Here is an 18,939-nt window from a genome sequence, read left to right as displayed (position 1 = left end):
TTTTCAGAGGATGAATTTGTTTTGTCTGATCCAGAAGGCAGGATCTTGCCAGGAGTATGCACATGTATCATCACTTGTCTTCAGAAACACCAGCCACCCTCCCTCACCCAAAATCAGGGCAGGGTAACCCCATCCCACCCAGGGGTCAAACAGTCAGCAAATGACAATTAAAGGCCCATGGAACACATACGTAGGAGAAAGTGAGAAAATTAAAAACACGCATCCAGGAATTGCTAAGCCTTTTGGATAGAAGTAAAGCAAAACAGTTTTATGTGAAGTCAAGTGCTCTTGCTGTTGTGAGATGAAAACAAACTGTGTGAAGCTCATCTCACACCTTACGCAAGGTCACGTTGGACAAGCTCGCAAAGTGCCCGTGTCCTGTCTGACTTGGGAGCCAAGAGCATCAGGCTCTGGTGCCTTCCAGGAGACGTGTGTGAGCTCAAAGCTCTGAGACACAGTGAAAAAGGCCAGTTCTGGCCCTCTGCCCAGCTCTCCGGGCATTCATCCTGCTCCCGAAACCCCTCGGGTCTTCCTGCCACTTACAGAGGCATTTGGCAAGAATCATACCAGGATCCTGCCAGAGGATTTACAAGAGAAAGGCAAAGCCGCCCTGTCAGATCTGCACTTTATTGCTGCAGGAATTTCACAATATTGCTCTGCTGGGTGATGGAACAAAGCAGCGTCTTTCCAGATGCCAGAGGTACCTGCTGGGAGGGCTCCGGGTGTTCACCTGGAGCACCCGCGTCTGCCGGGAAGCGCCGGGACCAGGTGAGAACAGAGATGCTGCGGTACAGACACCGTGCTCGAGTCAGGACTCTCGCACCAACCAGCTGTATGACCGGGGATAAGCCCTGTCTTTCCCTATAGCGTTTCCTTTGGTGTGGTTTTTTTTTTTTCCTAGTTGGTTGGTTTTGGCCTCTTGTTTGTTTATTTATTTTAATTCAGACTGTACAATCTTTGGAGCCAAAAATATCTCTCCTGTTGTAATTACAGCCAGTACCCACCAAAACAGGCACGCTCGTGCAAATCAAGCAACTCCCGCAATACAAGTAACAGCTGAGAATCCACTTCATAAAAATGGAAAACCTTCTGGCTTATTTGCTCTACAAGTAAAGCTCTTCTCTTTTCACAGATGAGATCCTCCTGTCACCCTTCCAGTTTAAAGGATCACACAAGCTTCCAGCTAGCCGCTACAAAAAGGTAGATACAAGCGTTTCAAGCTAAATAAAAATGACAGCAATGTATCTCAATTGCAGACAGTTGTGTTAGACCCCTGGCTCGCGTTCCTGTGTTCCACCATTAAATTAGATAAGCCTTATCCCAAATGTTGGCTTCTTTCCCCTGGCCGTTACTGCTTAAGGAATGGGAGGCACTGTGATAAGAGGCGGCTCTTTTCTACCTACCTGAAGAAGTGAACCCCCCCACTTGAATAAATCTCTCCTCCTTTCAAGAGTTATTCAAAACAAGAGGGGCCAGGTTGAAAAAATTGCTCTTCTTATCACTAGATCACTACTTCAAGCTCCATCCTTAAATGCCCAAGATAAAAGTGCTTGGAAAAGGGATTAATTTGACACACTTCCCTGTCTTACAAGTTTCTACATCTGCAGAATACGAAGAACACTTTGTGTAGTGGAAAGGGAACACCACGTCAGGCTGGGACCCCAAGGCTGAACAAAACATGAATTTCTACAGCACACAGGTATCCTGGGCTTTGTCTTACCGGGGAAATCCAGTGGGCAGCGACCCCTTTGCAGTTCTAATCACTGTCGCCATCAGCGCAATGCACTCACGATTTGTGGTCAGCTGTTTGTCAAAATCCTGGAGCTCAAGAGCGTTCTGAGATGCAGTTAAGTACAGACTCATCGCATCCTGGCTCCACAAGGACACATCTCCTCACCGCCCCAGCTCCTGCCTTACTTCATCCCACAGCTGCTCCCTGGAGCCATGGCTTTTCACCAACACCCACCCGTCACTCTCTGCAGCTGGGATCTGCAACTCAAATCATCGAATAATTGACCACACTTGAGGTCAGGGTGAGCCCTTGGGAATCCAGCAGCAACAACTCCTTGTTCTCGTGTTGCCGAAAGAGAAAGCTCTTCAAACAAAAATAAAATTTGCACTTACACAGTGAAGTTAATCAAGCAAAACATTTGGCTCACTGTTTCCTGCTCCTGTGTGTCTGGAGCTGCCTTTTCTTTTACAAAGCTTTGCACCACAGGTATAGAGAAGAGACACGAGAGCTGTAACAACGTCAAATGGCTGAAGACGTGCTGAAGATTAAAGTGGATAATATTTCTCTCAGATTTCAGGTAGCTAATATTTCCCCACCAGGGCTCACACCATTTTTGGAACCATTCACTTTAGCCTTAATATTTAAAAAGGGGAATCTGGGATTTGATATGTGCCATGTATCCTGGTTTTCTCCAAAGCACCACAAAAACGTCTGAAGCAGCTTTTAAAAAAATTTATATCCTAACTATTCCTCTGTTTTATTTGTTTCCTCTATTTTAAACTCTGGGGTATTCATGTTGCTGGAATGTTGACTAGCCCAGTCTTCTCGTTCTCCAGCATGAAATATCTCAGAGCAGGCACCCCATTTCTGACCTTGACAGTGATGACAATGTCTGTCACATCTGTGCTCACTCAGCCCCTCTGATTCGGCTGCCAGCGGAGGTGCCACCGTCGGGTATTTCCTTTCTGCCAAGCGCTGCCAGCTTGGCTGGCGTCACCGCAGCAATAGCCAGAGCATCGCTACAACCTGGCCCGCACAAGAGTTTCCATTCGAGCAGATCCATCCCGTCGCGTTTTATAGACCAGCAGCTTAAGGTCTAGCTGACTAATTAGGTCCCCAGCTTAGAATACTGATTTTGGTTTTAAATGCTTCTTTTCTCGCCTTCTTTCCAATCCTATCGACTGTCTCAGCCTGGGCTTACATTGCATAGCAATATTCAGCACACCAAGTGGCTGTGACAGCAACTGCGCCTTGGCACCAAGCATGCCTGAAAATATTAGAAAATACCATCAACACTCTAAAAAGAGAAGGAGACAATTTTCAGCACTTCAGCTTAAAACCACTTCAATTCTGGCCCTGATTCTAGGAACTACAAATAAATATTGGCGAACTCATTTCCCAACTTCTTGCATTGTACAACACCCATCAGCATAGCAGCGAAGAAAGAACACGCATTTGGAACAGATTTGATAGGCATTTCGCTGACCCAGCCCGCTCTGAACTGCAGTGTAACATTGCCACCAGGCGGGCAGACTCTCACGTCGGTGCCAGCGCCGGCCAGGGCTGTTTTAGACCCAGAGCCCTGAACAAGTCGGACATTGTTTGAACACCTGCACATGTCCTGGGAAGGGGCCAGCGGTGCCGCTGGCCGCCGTTCAAACCCCGACCTTTCTAGGCAGGAAGGCGGCGAAGGCTGCGGTTTGGTGTCAGAAAGCTGGCAGAGGGAACGAGAGAAGAGCAGCCAGCCGGCTGGCCAAACCGCGTACCAGGCCAGCTTCAGAAATGTCACTGCTTTCCCCCCTTGTGCACTTTTCCTGAAAGCACTTTTCTTTACCAGTGATAACACCCTGCGGCCATCATGTGTTTGGAAAGACTCGAACACTGGTTCGGCACCCGGCGATACCTCAGGAAGCAGTTTTTAGTATTCGTGGCAGCGAGGGCCGATCGAGGAGCTGTCAGCTGTGTCACAACGCGGCCGCAAGCTCACAAAAACCTGCGCGAAGCTCCCCAGAGCTGTGATAAAACTGAAGGCCACCTAAAGCTTATTATTCCTTGCTGCAAGAAAGAACAATTAGGAAAAGCAGCTACCAGGCCTCTCAGCTTCCTCCTTTACCGAAAGCTGGTGGAGAAATCTAATTGCCAAATCACAGCCTGTTTACAGTACAGGGTGATCCCCAGAAGTAATCGAGGGACCACAGCCATGAAATGTTTCACAGGGTAAAGCAACAACCTTTACAGTTGCAGCCAAAAGGATTTTTTTTTTTTAAACAAGCCCCCCCCGACAACAAACAAAATATTCAAGGAATTAGGAAAAGTCCCTTTGTTTGGCATCTCAAAATTGTGTGGAGATACGCTCTAGGAAAAAGTGAACAGGAACAAACTAGATGATTTTTCAGGCTTCCAGAATAATGGTGACAGGGATGAAATCAAACATGCAGCACTTCAGTTCTGTGGCATAAGCTTTCACATGAAATCTACAGCGCAGAAGAAAAGGCTTTGCAAAGAACTTTGCTCTGAAAATACCACCAGCAGAACCAGGATCTGAAACTTTGCCGTGGTGTTGGTATTTCACCTAGTTGTCTTGTGGATAACTCATCATGTATGTGACAACATAATATTCCTACAGCAACCACAGTTACTATTAGTGCAGGTTTTCTGGGGAGAAATAAAACAGCAAGGGAGAAATCAAGCTGTTGTTTAAAACTACTTCACACACAACCAAAACCTTGGCCAAACTTCTTGCATAAATTTGCTTTTAAAGTTTATTTCTGTTCAGGAGGAAGACAAAATTTTCCTTTACTCCAAGTAAAGTTTAAAAACTCAAGAGGGCAAAACAATAATTGGGAATATCATCAGCTTTGAGTTTTATTTTTTCAAATAATGCCCTGTTGCTCCTATAATGCCAGAAAACGATTGTCCCTGTATTCCATATGGAAATACAGTTTTTGTTGAACTGGTGCATCATTACCTCACTCTCCCACTATTTACTTGTGCAGCGCCATTTGAATCATGACTCTTCCGGAACAGGAAAGCCCAGAGGAATGGTTCAGGTTCTGTAATTTTGGCAACCTATTGTTGAGAGAAGACCTTGGAGCAAATACAATTTGTCCTTATTTTACGCTGATGGTCTAAACAGCTGTTTTGAGGGATCACTTAGTCTCTTAGGCAGGTAACGTTATTCTACAAGCGTTAGAACTGTGACACTATTCAAAGCACCAAAAGCCAAGCATTAGCTCCAAAGATGTACTTTATTTCGTTATAAAGCAGATTGTTTAGGCATTATTTCTTTTTGTGAACATCCACTGTATGATCAGCAGGTCCTGCTCTGAGGACATAGCTGCTTGGTAAGAGACAAAAGATTCCAGCATTAGACAACAAAAATACAGATGCGTAGAACGAGTGCTGCTTAGACACTGAAGAGCCAACAGTCTAAACTGCAACCGGTTCAAACAGATGATATGACCAAAAACACACGTACAGCTCCAGCCCAGCCAAAACCGTGTGCCTAGAAGTGGAGTCCTTTGTATTTTAAAACAAAACTTGTACGGGGCTTCCTGGAAATAAAACAACAAAAGTTCCCCAAGCAGAAGAACCACACCGTGTTCCATCCCTCTCCTTTTAAACTCACTTTTTAACCATCCCTTATTTCACACCAAATTTGTGCTGTGCCATACTACTACTCGAGGAAAGACAGAAGATTATCGAATGTAGTGTGAAGTAATAGCGAGTGGCTGGTAGTGAACATTTCACAGCTACTTTATCCCAACAATTTTTTTCCTTTCCCAATTGTGATCCTCACCCCCAGGGTTGTCTCATTCCAAATGTGCAGATTTCTCACACGTTCAGTGTTTGAGCTCAGTGCATTAACAAGGGCTTCTGGATGTCATCTGTGCCCCTTGGGTACGGAACAGAGTCTCAGCACTCCAAGCAGAAACAGTAATTCATACACCGGCAGCCCAACATGCAAAAAAGGCATGTTGTTGCAGTGGAAAGAAACATTCCAACATTTTAAGTCCTCCTTCTCGTTTCCACGTTGTCCAATACTGATTGAGGAAAAACGTATTTACAAGACTCATACGCAAATATTTGCATTTGGTCCTAGGCACCTGATTAGTACTGACAATCTAAATTAAAATGGAAAATTAAGTATGATTCTGGTCCTTTATCTAAAGCTGGTAACTTCTCCAATTTGAAGGCATGATCCTCAAAAAAGGAGGAGTCCAAATACCTTCTGATCAAGCACTTTTCCATCCACCATTCAAGTCAATGAGATTAAAGGATGGAAAATCCTTCTATGGAAGCAACTTACAGGAGTTATCTAACCAGGGTCTCATCTAGATAGATCTAGAGATACAGACCAGTAACAGACATTGTTTTCACACTTCTTTGTGGTAACGAGACTCAAAAATTCACTAGATATGAGTAGCCAGATAACATCCCGACTGCTACGAGACCAGAATTCATCATCAATGAGAGACACTCAGCTTTAGCAAAGAGCACAAGCAGATTGGCATCTAAGCAGCCATAACATTCAGTTCTTTCCGTGAGCATCAGAACTACAAGTATGGCCGCTAATGACAATGACAACTAATTAGATTTCACTAAGCTGCCAGTGTGACCAAGTTTCAAAGTTGCAACTCTGAGGCACAGACTCTGGCAGAATCTAAATTGACCTGAGTTTTCTGCTGATGGAGGAGGGATGGTGGGAAAGAACACGGTCTTGTCTGACACAGAAAGTTGACAACAGTCTCAAGCCAATGCTCAACATCTGACAAGGTCTAGAGGAGTAATGACAAGACATCAGGAATTAGAGATACCATTTAGTAAAAAGAAACAACTGCCTCCCAAATCTGCCATACTGAAAAAAAAAAACCAAAAAACCAAAAAAAAACCAAACACAAAACTGAACATACTGAACACTGTTTGTGCTTAGAACCATAATTATGGAACTTGAGCATCAGAGGGAGAGATTTTTCTCACCACTACTGCAAAGGAGCTGAAAAAAACAAATTAAATGAAAAAAAGTCCCTTCCAAACATTCAACCCTCCCCACAATTATTTATTAAAACCTGTAAAGGCTTCAGGTATACTAATGTTGAAAGGGGCTCAAAAAATTTCAGTCATTGAACGAAATCCAATTCAGAAAGCCGATTCTCCTCACGCAATTAAAAAACAATTTTCTTAAAAAAAATTTCTTTGCACTTGTTTCTCATCCATTTATAAAATGCAAACAGTATGCTAGAAAAGTTCGAACATAAGGGAATGCACTTTTGAAACATTATTAAAATATGTGTTCCTATAGAATGACATGATAAAGTTTACATTACTTCTTTTCACCTGACTGGCTATATTTGGAGAATATTCCTCTCCTCTTTCCTGGGTCCATGAGAAGCCAGGTTTAGAAAAGAAGAGCTCCCATACTGCCAACTTCACTCTGTTCCTTTACAAAAATTTCGAAGTACTGATAAATGATAGTGACAGCAAGCAAAATTCCAGTTCCAGACCCAATTGCCCCGAGGAAATCTGCCAACACAGAGAGGGCACCAATACAGAGACCACCGAACGCCGCAGCTGTAGGGATGTACCTGGAAACACAACACGAGAGTAGAAAAGGAACCATTAGAGTTTGCTCAGGATATGAAGAAAAATACTAGGGCTAGTGGTATATGGGATCTACGGGAAATACCTAAATCAGAGGCAGGTTTTTTTCTAAATACCAATCCCACTGAGAACTGAAAGAAGACTACAGAGACTATCTAACCAGGTGGATTAAAAAAACCCAAACCAAACAAAACCCCAAAACCAACAACAAAACCCTCCCCCAAAAACAAAAACAAACACAACAAAACAAAAAACCACACAGAACCCTCAAACCACAAGAATGAAACTAGATGAATTGAAAAAAGTCAGCAGCAGAATACTCTCTTCTCTCATGGGTCTACCAGTTCAAGACAAGGAACATATAATAGTGCCAGTTCACTAGGTAAGGATATAAAAAGCTCGACCTGACAGGAGGGAAAAAAATGCTAAGCTGAGAACATCTTAACAGTCTGCCATACAATTAAGCACAAGGATTAAGTTTATGGCTACCAGCTCAAGTCATCTGCAGATGACTGAAATCTAAAGTTCCAATAACATTTCTGTAACACAAAGGGTGAGTCCTACCCTGCAATCAGAAAACCTACAGACACTGAGCCCTGCCTGTCTCTGCATCTAGTAGATTTAATTACTTGTTTTAAAGCAAGGTCTGCGTGAAAACAGTACTCAAAACATAACAGCGCTCTAAAAATTACGGTAAAAATACTTGTGTGTCAGTTTCAAATAGTAAAGTACACTCGAATGCTCATCATTAGCTATCCTATAAAAAGCATAAAAGAATACAACAAAACGAAAGTACAAGCTGAGAACTTAAAGCACATTCTCTAATTGTAAGGCAAAAATATGCTGTAAAGTACAAGTCCAGCCATTCATGAGAGACAATATTCTATGTCTCACACATGTAACATTGAAGCTGAAAGAATATCTGTGTCCTAGGGTCTAGAAATGGTAACTCAGAGCCAAATTTGCAATGTGTTTCCCCATGACACTTTGTGTGAACAGCTGTGAGATGTGCAGCTCACCTGTTCAGTTCATGTACCATTGAAGTTTCTCTGTGGCCTCGCATCACCATTTGTTGTTCTTTCAATTGTTTGGCAACCTGAATTGAATCAAGAAACAGAGCAAGTAAGTTTAGTGTCATTTGCCAAGGCCATGGAACTTAGTACTATAAAAAACCAGAAGCAAGACATTTCAGTAAATGGTGGTGGTTTGGGTTTTTTTGTGCGGGTAGAGGTTGTGTTTTTATATTATTCATCCAAGTTTAAAATACTCAGTATTTTAACTTCAGATACACTGCAGTCACAGGCACTTTTCCACAGTGTCAATTATGCAAAGCTTTTTGGATAATTCCAGTCCTGTTGAGAAAAGGAAACCCTGGACATTGGTAAGCTCTCAGACACACAATTCGATTCCTGTTTTGCCACCGACCTTCTCCTGGTCAGGGTTTAGCAGATGTCAGCAAAACCATCCTGTGAAGTGTCCACTCCCACATTTCAGTTTCCCACACTCAGTTGAGCAAACTATTTATTTGTGGGGCCATTTAGAAACAGTGTGACTTAGGAAGAATCCCTTCTTGGAACATTATTCTTAAACTGGGTTTCTGCAATTGTACAGGGTTACAATAGAGCCCTGCAAACATTTCACTGAGAGGAACTGAAACTCTAGCAGGGAAATTCTAAAGCTGAATCTAATGTACTGAGAAAACACACTTTCAGATTATTAAGCTGCCAGTTCTCCACTATATTGTGAACATTTAAGTAATGATTTAGCAATTTTTATTTTTGACCTTGTTTATATGAACTTAAAATCATTTTCTTCAGTTTCAGGGAAGTATATTGAAGTGTTAAAAGCTGTATGTTGTTTTATACTGAAAGAAAAATCTGGCTATACATGGCTGTGAGTGCCTCCCTGCACGCTGACAATAAGCAACCAGATGCAAGTCCAAAACCAAGAGAGTGCTCACGCTGTTACAGCAACTGTGCAACTATTACATCTTTGTTAAAGAATGGATTAAACCATTCCATGTGGCTGCCAAACTTGATTTCCTACCCGAAACCCACACCATACAAACATACCACAATGATAACTATTTTCCACTCTGTTTTCCAATTCCAATTTCAGAATGAGGTAGTTGCTGAAAATCAAATATCCTGTGGCAAATGGGAATTTTGAGAAGCTGGGCTCAGGTGCGTTAATGCACTGCACTATATTCTCTGTTATCAGTGCTCCTAAGTTAAAAATAACAACCTCTAGTTAATCTTCCCCCAAAAGAAATGAAGAACTCTATGCCAGACAGGGGCATAGAAGTTTTATCTACAAGTTCTTAAGTGGCAGCTGCCTTGCACACAGTGCATCTGTCATTTGGCACCGGAAGAGTTTCTACCTTTCATGTTACCTCACACTGATCAGATGTTACATAGCAATGTTTAAATTTTCCTGATGCCAATGAAAGCAATTATTTCGGTTTTGTTGTTTTTTAAAAAGCAGTGAAGCAAACAGGGCAAAAATTATCCCCATTCTGCCCCTATTACAAAAAAAGGACAAAAATTCTTATTTCTAAACACTCTTTCTGATCCACGACGTCACTGTTCATAAAAATCATAAATGTTACCAACACGATTATCAGCATAATAGCAATTTCAGAAGAAAGTCAGTCTTATTCTTACAATAGCTCATCTGTTTTCACCGTGTAAACTTACATAAGTTATCATTTTAAACTTACATCTTTGGCAGAGGAGCCAGAGACTTCAATCCATGTCTTGGAGAAGAAAGCACAGGAGCCCAACATAAATACAATATAAACAACTGCATGGACGGGGTCTTCTAACACCGAAGAAAAGGACTCCGGGGGTGACAGATAATAACAAAGTCCACCAACGGGATAAGCACGAGCAGGGCCTCCAGCTGATGTGTCCTAGAAGAAGGAAGCAGGCGGTCACCAACTTTTTCACTATTTCTTAGCCATTAAGTTTATATCATCTTCAGATCGCTGTATTATCACTGCTACAGCAGCACCCAAAGACGCAACTTTACTATCACAAGCAGTTTCTAACGTGGAAACGGAATACAACAAAAACCAGCAAAAATACCTAGGACAGCAAAGAATAGCCCAAGGTAAATGGAGACTTAAAATCTACACTCATCACAGCAATTCTCATACTCTGCCATTAATTTAAATTACTAGTCTAGGAGTTCAAGTGTACATGACCATCTGTAGAAGTGTGTCTTAATGTTTAGAGAGATCAGCTCTTCAACTACACGTTTTAAGAGCACTCTTATAAAGCCGTACGCAAGATCAGAAGGAATACTCACAGACCAAGTGCCCAGCAGGCTAACCAGTAAGTTGCCACTGAAGCGAGCAGAAAGCATCTGGGAGATGACGTACAAGTTTGACACCAGGGCAGACTGAAGAATAATGGGAATGTTGGAAGTATAGAACAGCTTGATGGGGTAGGTGTTGTACTGGCCACGGTAGCGAGCAGATTTGATAGGAAGATCCACTCTGAAGCCCTGAAAAGTTTTCAAAAGAAAGTCCCCCGTTATATCTTGATATGAACCCACATTATAGGTTATAAATTGCAAGTGCAAGGTCTTGACAGCAAAAGAAAAAAACCCTGCAATAATTTTGTGCACAAACATGTATGATACCCAGAGAACTATCCATCCGAACGCTTCTGCGAAGAGCCTGGAAATGTGCACAATGGTCTAACTCACACATATAAGGAAGTGTGAAAGATGAAGGTATCAGAAGAAATCTGAAGCTTCAAGGAGACCGAACATAGCATCCAGGAAAAGAAACACTAAAACTACTCAAAACTTCTGATATTCTTCAGCAGTTTGCTGCAACAAACAGTAAGAGACATACAGGCTTAAAGACTCCAAAGTATTTTCCAGCAAAAAGCAAGAGCATTTGCATTAGGCAATATTACATGTACACATTCTCTTGTTTTTTTCAGAGACCCAAGTATGCCTCAAGTCTTTAGCGTAGCTACAGTAAGTGGGGGAACTGATTTAAATAAACTAGTATTAAATTAACATCCAGATGTTGCAGGCACAAAAATGAGTCTTCTGAAGGCACCAGAGAAGTGAAAATATAATTTCCTGTAAAAGGAAGCAGATTACAGATCTACTTCAATACAATTTTATAGCCCTCTTTAATCCAACTGACCTGGAAATAAATCACAATAGCAAAGACAAAGATGGTGGCAATCAGATTCATAAGGTTGGGGAGATTCTGGCGGTAAAAGGCCTCTCGAAGAGCTCTGACTTTGTCTGTACGAGTAGCCAGAAGATGGAACAGAGCGATGATGGCTCCCTCAAATTCCATGCCTTGGAAACAAAAAGAAAACACAAGTTAGGTGTGCTGTGATTATCTCCAAACTTCAGTGCTTTGTCCCATCAGGCATACTGCTGAAACACAGGATGTGGAACGGGATTTCTCCAAGTCTTTTGCATCTTGAGCACACTCTTACAATTCTACTACTGTCATCCTTCATATTAGTCATGTTATTTCCAAGATTTTTTTAAAATCCCCCTGCAGTAGCCTAGTGTCATTCATGGTGAGACACTAGTTATTGTCTGTATTACAGCAAATGCGATAATCTCAGTTATGTTTTCTATTATAAAGCACCAAACAAGATCACCTCCTATCAGGTTTGGAGAATAAGGTCTTTGTGGCAAAAAGTAAGACTTGCAAGGAGCAGAAAGAAACAGATTGTATCTGTCAGTAAGTTGGGCACAACCATAACACGAGGGCAGTGTACCATAGTCGAGTTTTAATGGAGGAACTGGAAAAAATTCAAGGTTAGGGAACATCTTGTGAGATACTAGAAAAATTAAAAAGAAATGTCTTCATACTTGCACCTTGCAGAGGAGCACTTGCTGTATTAACAAGTTTCACTACATGGCAATTACATAGCTGACATGGTAGTAACAGCATTTGCCATTTAAGTTAACATACCACAAAAAAACCACTTTGCCTTTTTGTGCAAAGTTAAGACTTTTCCACAACTGACATTTTTCTATTTTAAAGGATCGTTGTACTAGTCTATATGAGAATGTAATGAGTTGGAATTTTAAAAGAATAGTAGGGAGAAGCTACTTGGGTTTTTTGTTTCATTTGAGAAAATAATTCAATCCTAATGCAAGTAAAGGAAATGGACTGTGCCACATCACCTCGTCCCGTGTTCACAGTGGTGGGGCTGAATGCTTTCCAGACAATCGTCTCACAGATGTTGGTAGCAATGAAGAGAGAGATGCCAGAACCAAGCCCGTATCCCTTCTGGAGGAGCTCATCCAAGAGCAGAACTATCAATCCAGCAACAAAAAGCTACAGTTAAAAAAAAAGAAATACAGCATTAGTCTCATCCTTTTTAAATTTTTGTTAAAAAAATAACTTGTCTTAAAAGATAAGACTATATATGAGTAAGCAGGCACAATTTGATCTTTTTGCTCTGCATGTGGGGCGGGGAGTCCGTAAGGCTGATCTTTTGACCCTTTCAGAGGAAGAGTAAATAAGGAGGACTAGAAATTACCTGAATTGTGATAAGCAAGCAGATACCAGCACCCATCTCAGATGGGTCTCCATACATTCCAGTCATTACATAGACAATAGACTGTCCGATGGTAATGATCATTCCAAACACTGTAGAATAAAAAGAAAAAAGTATGTATTTGTTCTGGAGATATATGTTAGTGGCAATTTTATGATTGTTATATATTGTTATATTCTATGATTCAATATATAATTGAAAGTATATGTATAATTTAGACATTTAAAGTATATATTTATAATTATATACTACGTAATTAACTTATTATATAATTCATTAATATAATTGAAATAGAAATCACTTCTTTGTAAAGAAAGTTGGGAACGACTACATAAATCACAGGACATTCAATGGCAAGTTAAGGTGGTTGTTTGAAATCTGGCACTGAAAATACAAATACACAGACACTTCAGGAACACATACACTTAAAAGCAAGTGGGTTTGGTTACCGAAGATTGCTTTAGATATTGAAACCCCTGTGGGAGTTAAGATATTACCGTAGCAATTTAAATTATTTTTTTTTCCAGTAAGCAGATCAGTAAGTAGCGTGGTACAGCATCAAATAGCTAAAGAATCCTCAAATTTTTAGAAAAGTCATTTATTGACTGAGCGCAGAGATCTTTTCTTGCTGAGAAAGACCCACGCTGGAAACTGCAAGGTAAAAACTACACCAAACATCTTAATCAATATTAACTTCTTTTAGGTTAACACTGACCACCACAGTTCAAAGGCTGAGCCCCCACAGTCTCTGTATTTCTTAGTTTACCCGATGTGATTAGAGCAGCAATGCCAACTGCACAGGTACTTTCCTTTTTCAAACCTTTTTGAAGCTTAACAGCTAACGAGCCAGACAGCAGTCAGTAAAAGACTGATGAAACACGGAAGTCTGTAGCACAACATGAACACATCGTGGTGACAGAAACCCAGATATCTGACTCCAACATTCACCACATAGTGAGTTTACACTTATTTTCAGGGTTAGATGCTCTAAAACATCAGCCTTTAGCATCAGCTGTTACTCACGTTTCTGTGCTCCGTTGAAGAGAGCTCTGTCCTTCGGGGTGTCACCAACTTCAATTATCTTGGCACCTGCCAAGAGCTGCATGATGAGCCCAGAAGTGACAATCGGTGAAATGCCCAGTTCCATCAACGTACCTGCAGGCACAGGGAGAACGATGAAAGAAAATAATGGGATGTGCCGTACCCAGGTGCCTTTGAAGTTCAAAGTTTCTTTTTTTCCACTCTTTGCATCATGATGGAGAAGATCTACAACTCCAAATCTCCATAAACGTAAAAGGTTTCAATGATATCAGAAGCTTGTTAAAGGTCAGTCTGATACGTAAACTTCTCAGTACCTTAAAAACTGTGTTCGCTAAAAAAGACTTTTGCTCTCAGGACCAGATTTACTCTGCATAAAGTGAGGCAGTAATTTGCTTTCTGCCTTTGACAATCGGTCACGTTATTATTTGTAATTTTTAACAGGAAAATCCAAATTTTCTTCAGGATTGCCCCAAGTTCCATGCATATATGCACATCTCATTGTGATGTGAACTGATAGATATCCCAAATTATATATAATGACAAAATGAATTCAGAAAAATGTCATAATTTCTAGTTCATACCTGCATTAGAAAGCCTCTATAAGAAACTGATGTTTAGATAAACTATCGTGAATTTTAATATTCTGTGAGACAGAAAACCACAGTGTAAGTATTTGAAACACAAACCAAAAAGATACACAGAAAACTGCAACAGTAGTGATGCTGGTAACTAGGAAGTGTCTCTCCCTGACATTTTTTCCCCAAAATGCTCCTTAATTTTTGTACAGTAATAGATTGCACACAGCCAACCATAAACCCATTTTGTCCACAAAATTGTGCCTTTCCCAATGCTACATTGGGTTGTGATTTTACATAATATATGAAATGTCTTTTCCCTCTCTGCTCTGGTTTTTATCTTCTTCAAAACAGAGTGTAAGGTAAGAACAAGTCCAAAAATGTTGTGGTCCAAGTTAAAAACTTCCCTCCAGAAAGACTAACCATACCTCTATTTGATGCCAAAATCACTCTCATCCAGTAGAAAGGATCTGCTGAGTCTGATGACATGATACCGAACAAAGGAATCTGCATTTCCAACAAGCAGAGGAAAATGGAATTTAATTAGAGACTTTGTAACATCCTTTAACCATTCCAGCTCTTCCTTAAAAACAAGGGAAAGAATCATACCTGGCAGCATACTAGGAAGATGAAGAGTGTGATAGCTGTCCATAGCACCTTCTCCTTAAACTGAATCTAAAGGAAAAAAATTTAAAAATCAACAGCAACCAAACATAGCAAAGCTGTCAAGATAACAAGATCTAGTCGATCAGGCAAACTTCCACAGTAGCTACAGCTCACATTATTTTCTTGTGAAAGGACCAAGTACAGGACATCCCAAAGAAAATAACTCACTCTTCATCCTTTTTATACTATATAAGGCCAAGGAAAATAAGCTTTATTGAAACTTTAATCCAAATAAATAAGCTTACGCCAATGGTAGGTAATTCTAGTACTTCCACAGAAACAACTCTTATGTTTTCATTAAAAAAAGACCTTCTAGTAAGAAAAAAAAATACAGAGAAGCTTATTTTAGCAAATAACCTTCCATTAGAATTTAAGAAGCAAAGATTTTTCAAGTTGCTACTTTAAACTACTCCTTTCAGCATCTCACGACTCACTGCTATGGTATAACCGTATCTGCACAACTGCATTTATCAGCAAATATATTCTGTATAAGCATATTCACAGTACAGGATGTACTAGACAAGAACTCAACTGAAAACAATTGTGCCTAAAACTGCCATTCACCCAAGAAGAAAAATAAAAGAAAAACCCACAAATGCAAACTAAGCTGTAAACATTTTATATTACACAAACACAGACTTAGGAAGAAGAGTTTATTAACTTACCTTCCGTTCTGGCTTTTGGATTTCAGGCAAGATAACACAGAAGGGCTTGATTACTTCAAGAAATTTTACTGTAAGGAAATGAGTTAAAAGACAAAGTGAACACACGGGTACAAAGAACACTGAGAAAAGCTCAAGTAAAATTGAATTTGGGCACATACGTGAATTTGGCCACACGTTCTCCTATGAGCATAGGTCTGATTTGGAACAGAATTAATGCTAAACTTCTTAAGTCAAACCTAAGGCTGTATACATATTTTGGACTGATTTGAATTAAAAAGTGTGCAAAGATGCAGAAGAACTGAAACTACTGGTGGCTTTGCACTTCTCTGTTGAGGGCACCCACTCCAGTGTTGATTTCCTAAGGCTTTAAGACCTGCTCATAAAAGTTATTTACTTAATTTCAATCAATTAACTGCCTGAAATGTAACACTGGACTGTGGTTTTAAACTTAAATCATCATTCTCTTCTACATCTACCACAACACAGAGATCAACTAAAATGCTTTTCAAGCAGCTCTTCCTCAAGGTATCAGACCCTGAAGATCCATCCATTTGAATTCCTTCTGGACTGCAGATCCCCCTTTATAGTTTACTCTTGACAGTGTCATTGAGGTTTTGGCTTACAGCGTTATGACCGGTCACCAAGGAGAGAGCCCGGCCCTCCCCGCCCCGGTACCCGCTGCCTGGGATGGTCGATCCTGCCCTAGAACACCTGCCATAACCAGGGAACGGGCATTTACTCTGCCCTAGTGAGACCGCATCTGGAATATTGTGTCCAGTTCTGGGCCACTCAGTTCCAGAAGGAGAGGGCACTGCTGAAGAGAGTCCAGCGCAGCCATGAAGATGCTGCAGGGAGTGGAACATCTCCCATGTGAGGAAAGGCTGAGGGAGCTGGGGCTCTTGAGCTTGGAGAAGAGGAGACTGAGGGGAGACCTCATTCACTGTTATCAATATGGAAAGGGTGAGTGTCAGGAGGATGGAGCCAGGCTCTTCTCGGTGACAACCAATGACAGGACAAGGGGCAATGGGTACAAACTGGAACACAGGAGGTTCCACTTAAATTTGAAAAGAAACTTCTTCATGGTGAGCCTGGAACAGGCTGCCCAGGGAGGGTGTGGAGTCTCCTTCTCTGGAGACATTCAAACCCGCCTGGACACCTTCCTGTGTAACCTCATCTGGGTGCTCCTGCTCCGGCAGGGGGATTGGACTGGATGAGCTTTTGAGATCCCTTCCAATCCCTGACATTCTGGGATTCTGTGATCTCATTGCGAAAGGGAGAAAATAAAAAAATCCAGAGGGAGCCTCCAAATCAGAGGAGGGGAAACCCCCACAGGACTGGGCGCGGAGGGGCCTGGGCCTAGACGTGGGCGGGCGGGCGAGGACAGCGGCCCCTCAGAGAGGCCTGGAGCCGGCGGGAGGATCGGGAGGATCGGGGGGATCGGGCCGCCGCGCCGCCCGTCAGGAGGGCCCGTCCTCAGGTGCCTGTGAAAGGGCAGCCGGTGGCCCCGCCGCGGCCCCTCGGCCGTCACGCACCCCGCGGAAGCCCCTCAGCCCCGCGGCCCGGCCGAGGTCCCGGTCCCCGGTACTTACTGCCCATGGCGGCCGCCGGACGGGAGCGAGGAGCGATCTGCTGCCTCGGAGAGACACGTCAGGGCTCGCCCCCTTCCGCTTCCTGCCACGCGCCGCGCTCGCCGGGCGCCGCCACTGCGCAGGCGCCGTCCCCCAGCAACTGCCGCCTTGTGCCGCCGCCGCGACAGAGCGACTACAACTCCCAGCATGCACAGCGGCCAGAGAGACCCACACCCCTCGGAGCGTCTCCTGATGGTGATTGGCTCTTCGCGAGCCCATAAAACCAATCAGATGACGAGGTGACGCGCGGCTTGCTGGGAGTTGTAGTTTTGACCCCCCCGACCGCCATCTCATTCAGGTGTTACCAGAAATCGTGACGTTGGTTTAAAAGTTCCTGAGAGATAAATACATAAATAAACACTTAAAATGTATTTTCTGCTTCGATGTTTTTATAGAGGGATGTTTTAGGCCTTTCTCTGCAGTAAGAAGCCACCTGCACCCTACAGCAGCGGGTGGCATCACAGAGTCTGAGGCTGGTTTAACACAAATAAAACACGAAATATGAGTGAAAATGGGAAACGTCGTGCCGTGTGTCAAAGACGGTACATCGACATGTCGCTGTAATCACCTAGCAGCGCCAAAAAGTGAAAAGTGCTCACGTTGACTTAGTGCTGAAGGCGTTTTTTTTTCTGGTCTTTTTAGAGGGACTTATCACTGCTCTGTAAACTAAAGCTAAACGGTAGCTAGAGAAAAGCAAATAAAAGCGTTAATGCAAAGTAATTAGTCGGCCTATGTCTCTATGAAACCCACAATGACTTCACAAACTTCCTGTTATTTTCTAGTTACTTAGGTACGCGTTGTTTGATTATTTGGTCCCTGCTTTTCTGAGATTAGCTTTAAAAGACTAGTCCTAATTCCTATTCATCTTCCTGTTGGTTGGGTTTTGGTTGCTTGCTTGTTTGGTTGGTTGGTTTTTAATTGGTGGACAGCATATTTGCCCTTCTCCAGGCTTCTGAAACCCTGTGTCTCCTCAAAGAGTTATTGAAGATGTCTACCAATGGGTCTGATAATGTTTTAGTTCTTGTCCAGAGCAGCTTCATTTGAAACATCCAGCTTGCCAAAACTGCTTTTAACTTGCCCCTTTCTAATTAGAGATAAAGCAACTGCTTTCCAACCAACATGCTATGTTGCAGAGTTGATTTGATAAGACTTTATTTTTTTTAATGAAGGGAAAAGGAGATGCTCTGGCTGATGTTCCACCAGGTCTCGTAGCATCTGTGGACTGGGATCGCTAGAGGGCATTACAGATCTATTTGTATATGTGTATAATACACACGTGTCTGTATATACACTCATATATGTATGCACACGAACGTTCACCTTACAAAGCAGGGCTGGTTCATATTTGTAGGATCGCTCTGCACAAGCCATCCCGTAACAGCACCAGGGCTTTGTGCTCTGCTCTGTGTAACCGCACGCTCATGTGCAGTCAAGATTTTTGCAGTACAACCTCTGCCAGGAGCAGCGTGTCTAACCACGAGG

The 18,939-nt window shown here is 42.2% G+C and overlaps 1 protein-coding gene across 1 annotated transcript; it reads right to left on the bottom strand.

Moving 5' to 3' along the window:
• Nucleotides 1-4,596: 4,596 nt before the first annotated feature.
• SEC61A1 (SEC61 translocon subunit alpha 1) lies at nucleotides 4,597-17,516 on the bottom strand. Its single transcript, XM_065642918.1, has 12 exons — nucleotides 17,419-17,516; nucleotides 15,830-15,897; nucleotides 15,108-15,173; nucleotides 14,927-15,005; nucleotides 13,906-14,037; nucleotides 12,865-12,974; nucleotides 12,506-12,659; nucleotides 11,499-11,659; nucleotides 10,643-10,840; nucleotides 10,053-10,244; nucleotides 8,353-8,429; nucleotides 4,597-7,317 (listed from the first exon to the last, which is right to left on the bottom strand). The coding sequence occupies exons 1-12, from the start codon at nucleotides 17,423-17,425 to the stop codon at nucleotides 7,131-7,133; spliced, it is 1,431 nt and encodes a 476-aa protein (XP_065498990.1). The 5' UTR covers nucleotides 17,426-17,516; the 3' UTR covers nucleotides 4,597-7,130.
• Between the last annotated feature and the right edge of the window lie 1,423 nt (nucleotides 17,517-18,939).

The sequence above is a fragment of the Caloenas nicobarica genome, chromosome 11 (assembly GCF_036013445.1).
Source record: "Caloenas nicobarica isolate bCalNic1 chromosome 11, bCalNic1.hap1, whole genome shotgun sequence".
Taxonomy (NCBI): domain Eukaryota; kingdom Metazoa; phylum Chordata; class Aves; order Columbiformes; family Columbidae; genus Caloenas; species Caloenas nicobarica.
The sequence above is the reverse complement of the archived record's forward strand: the minus strand, read 5'-3'. Positions and strand labels throughout refer to the sequence as shown.

Bases quoted from the DNA above. Each gene is read 5' to 3' on its own strand.
- SEC61A1 (XM_065642918.1), bottom strand. The intron at 14,038-14,926 runs GTATGGTTAGTC...CTGTGCCTGCAG, and splicing joins GATTTTGGCATCAAATAGAG to GTACGTTGATGGAACTGGGC. The intron at 12,660-12,864 runs GTAATTTCTAGT...TTTTAACTGTAG, and splicing joins GCTTGCTTATCACAATTCAG to CTTTTTGTTGCTGGATTGAT.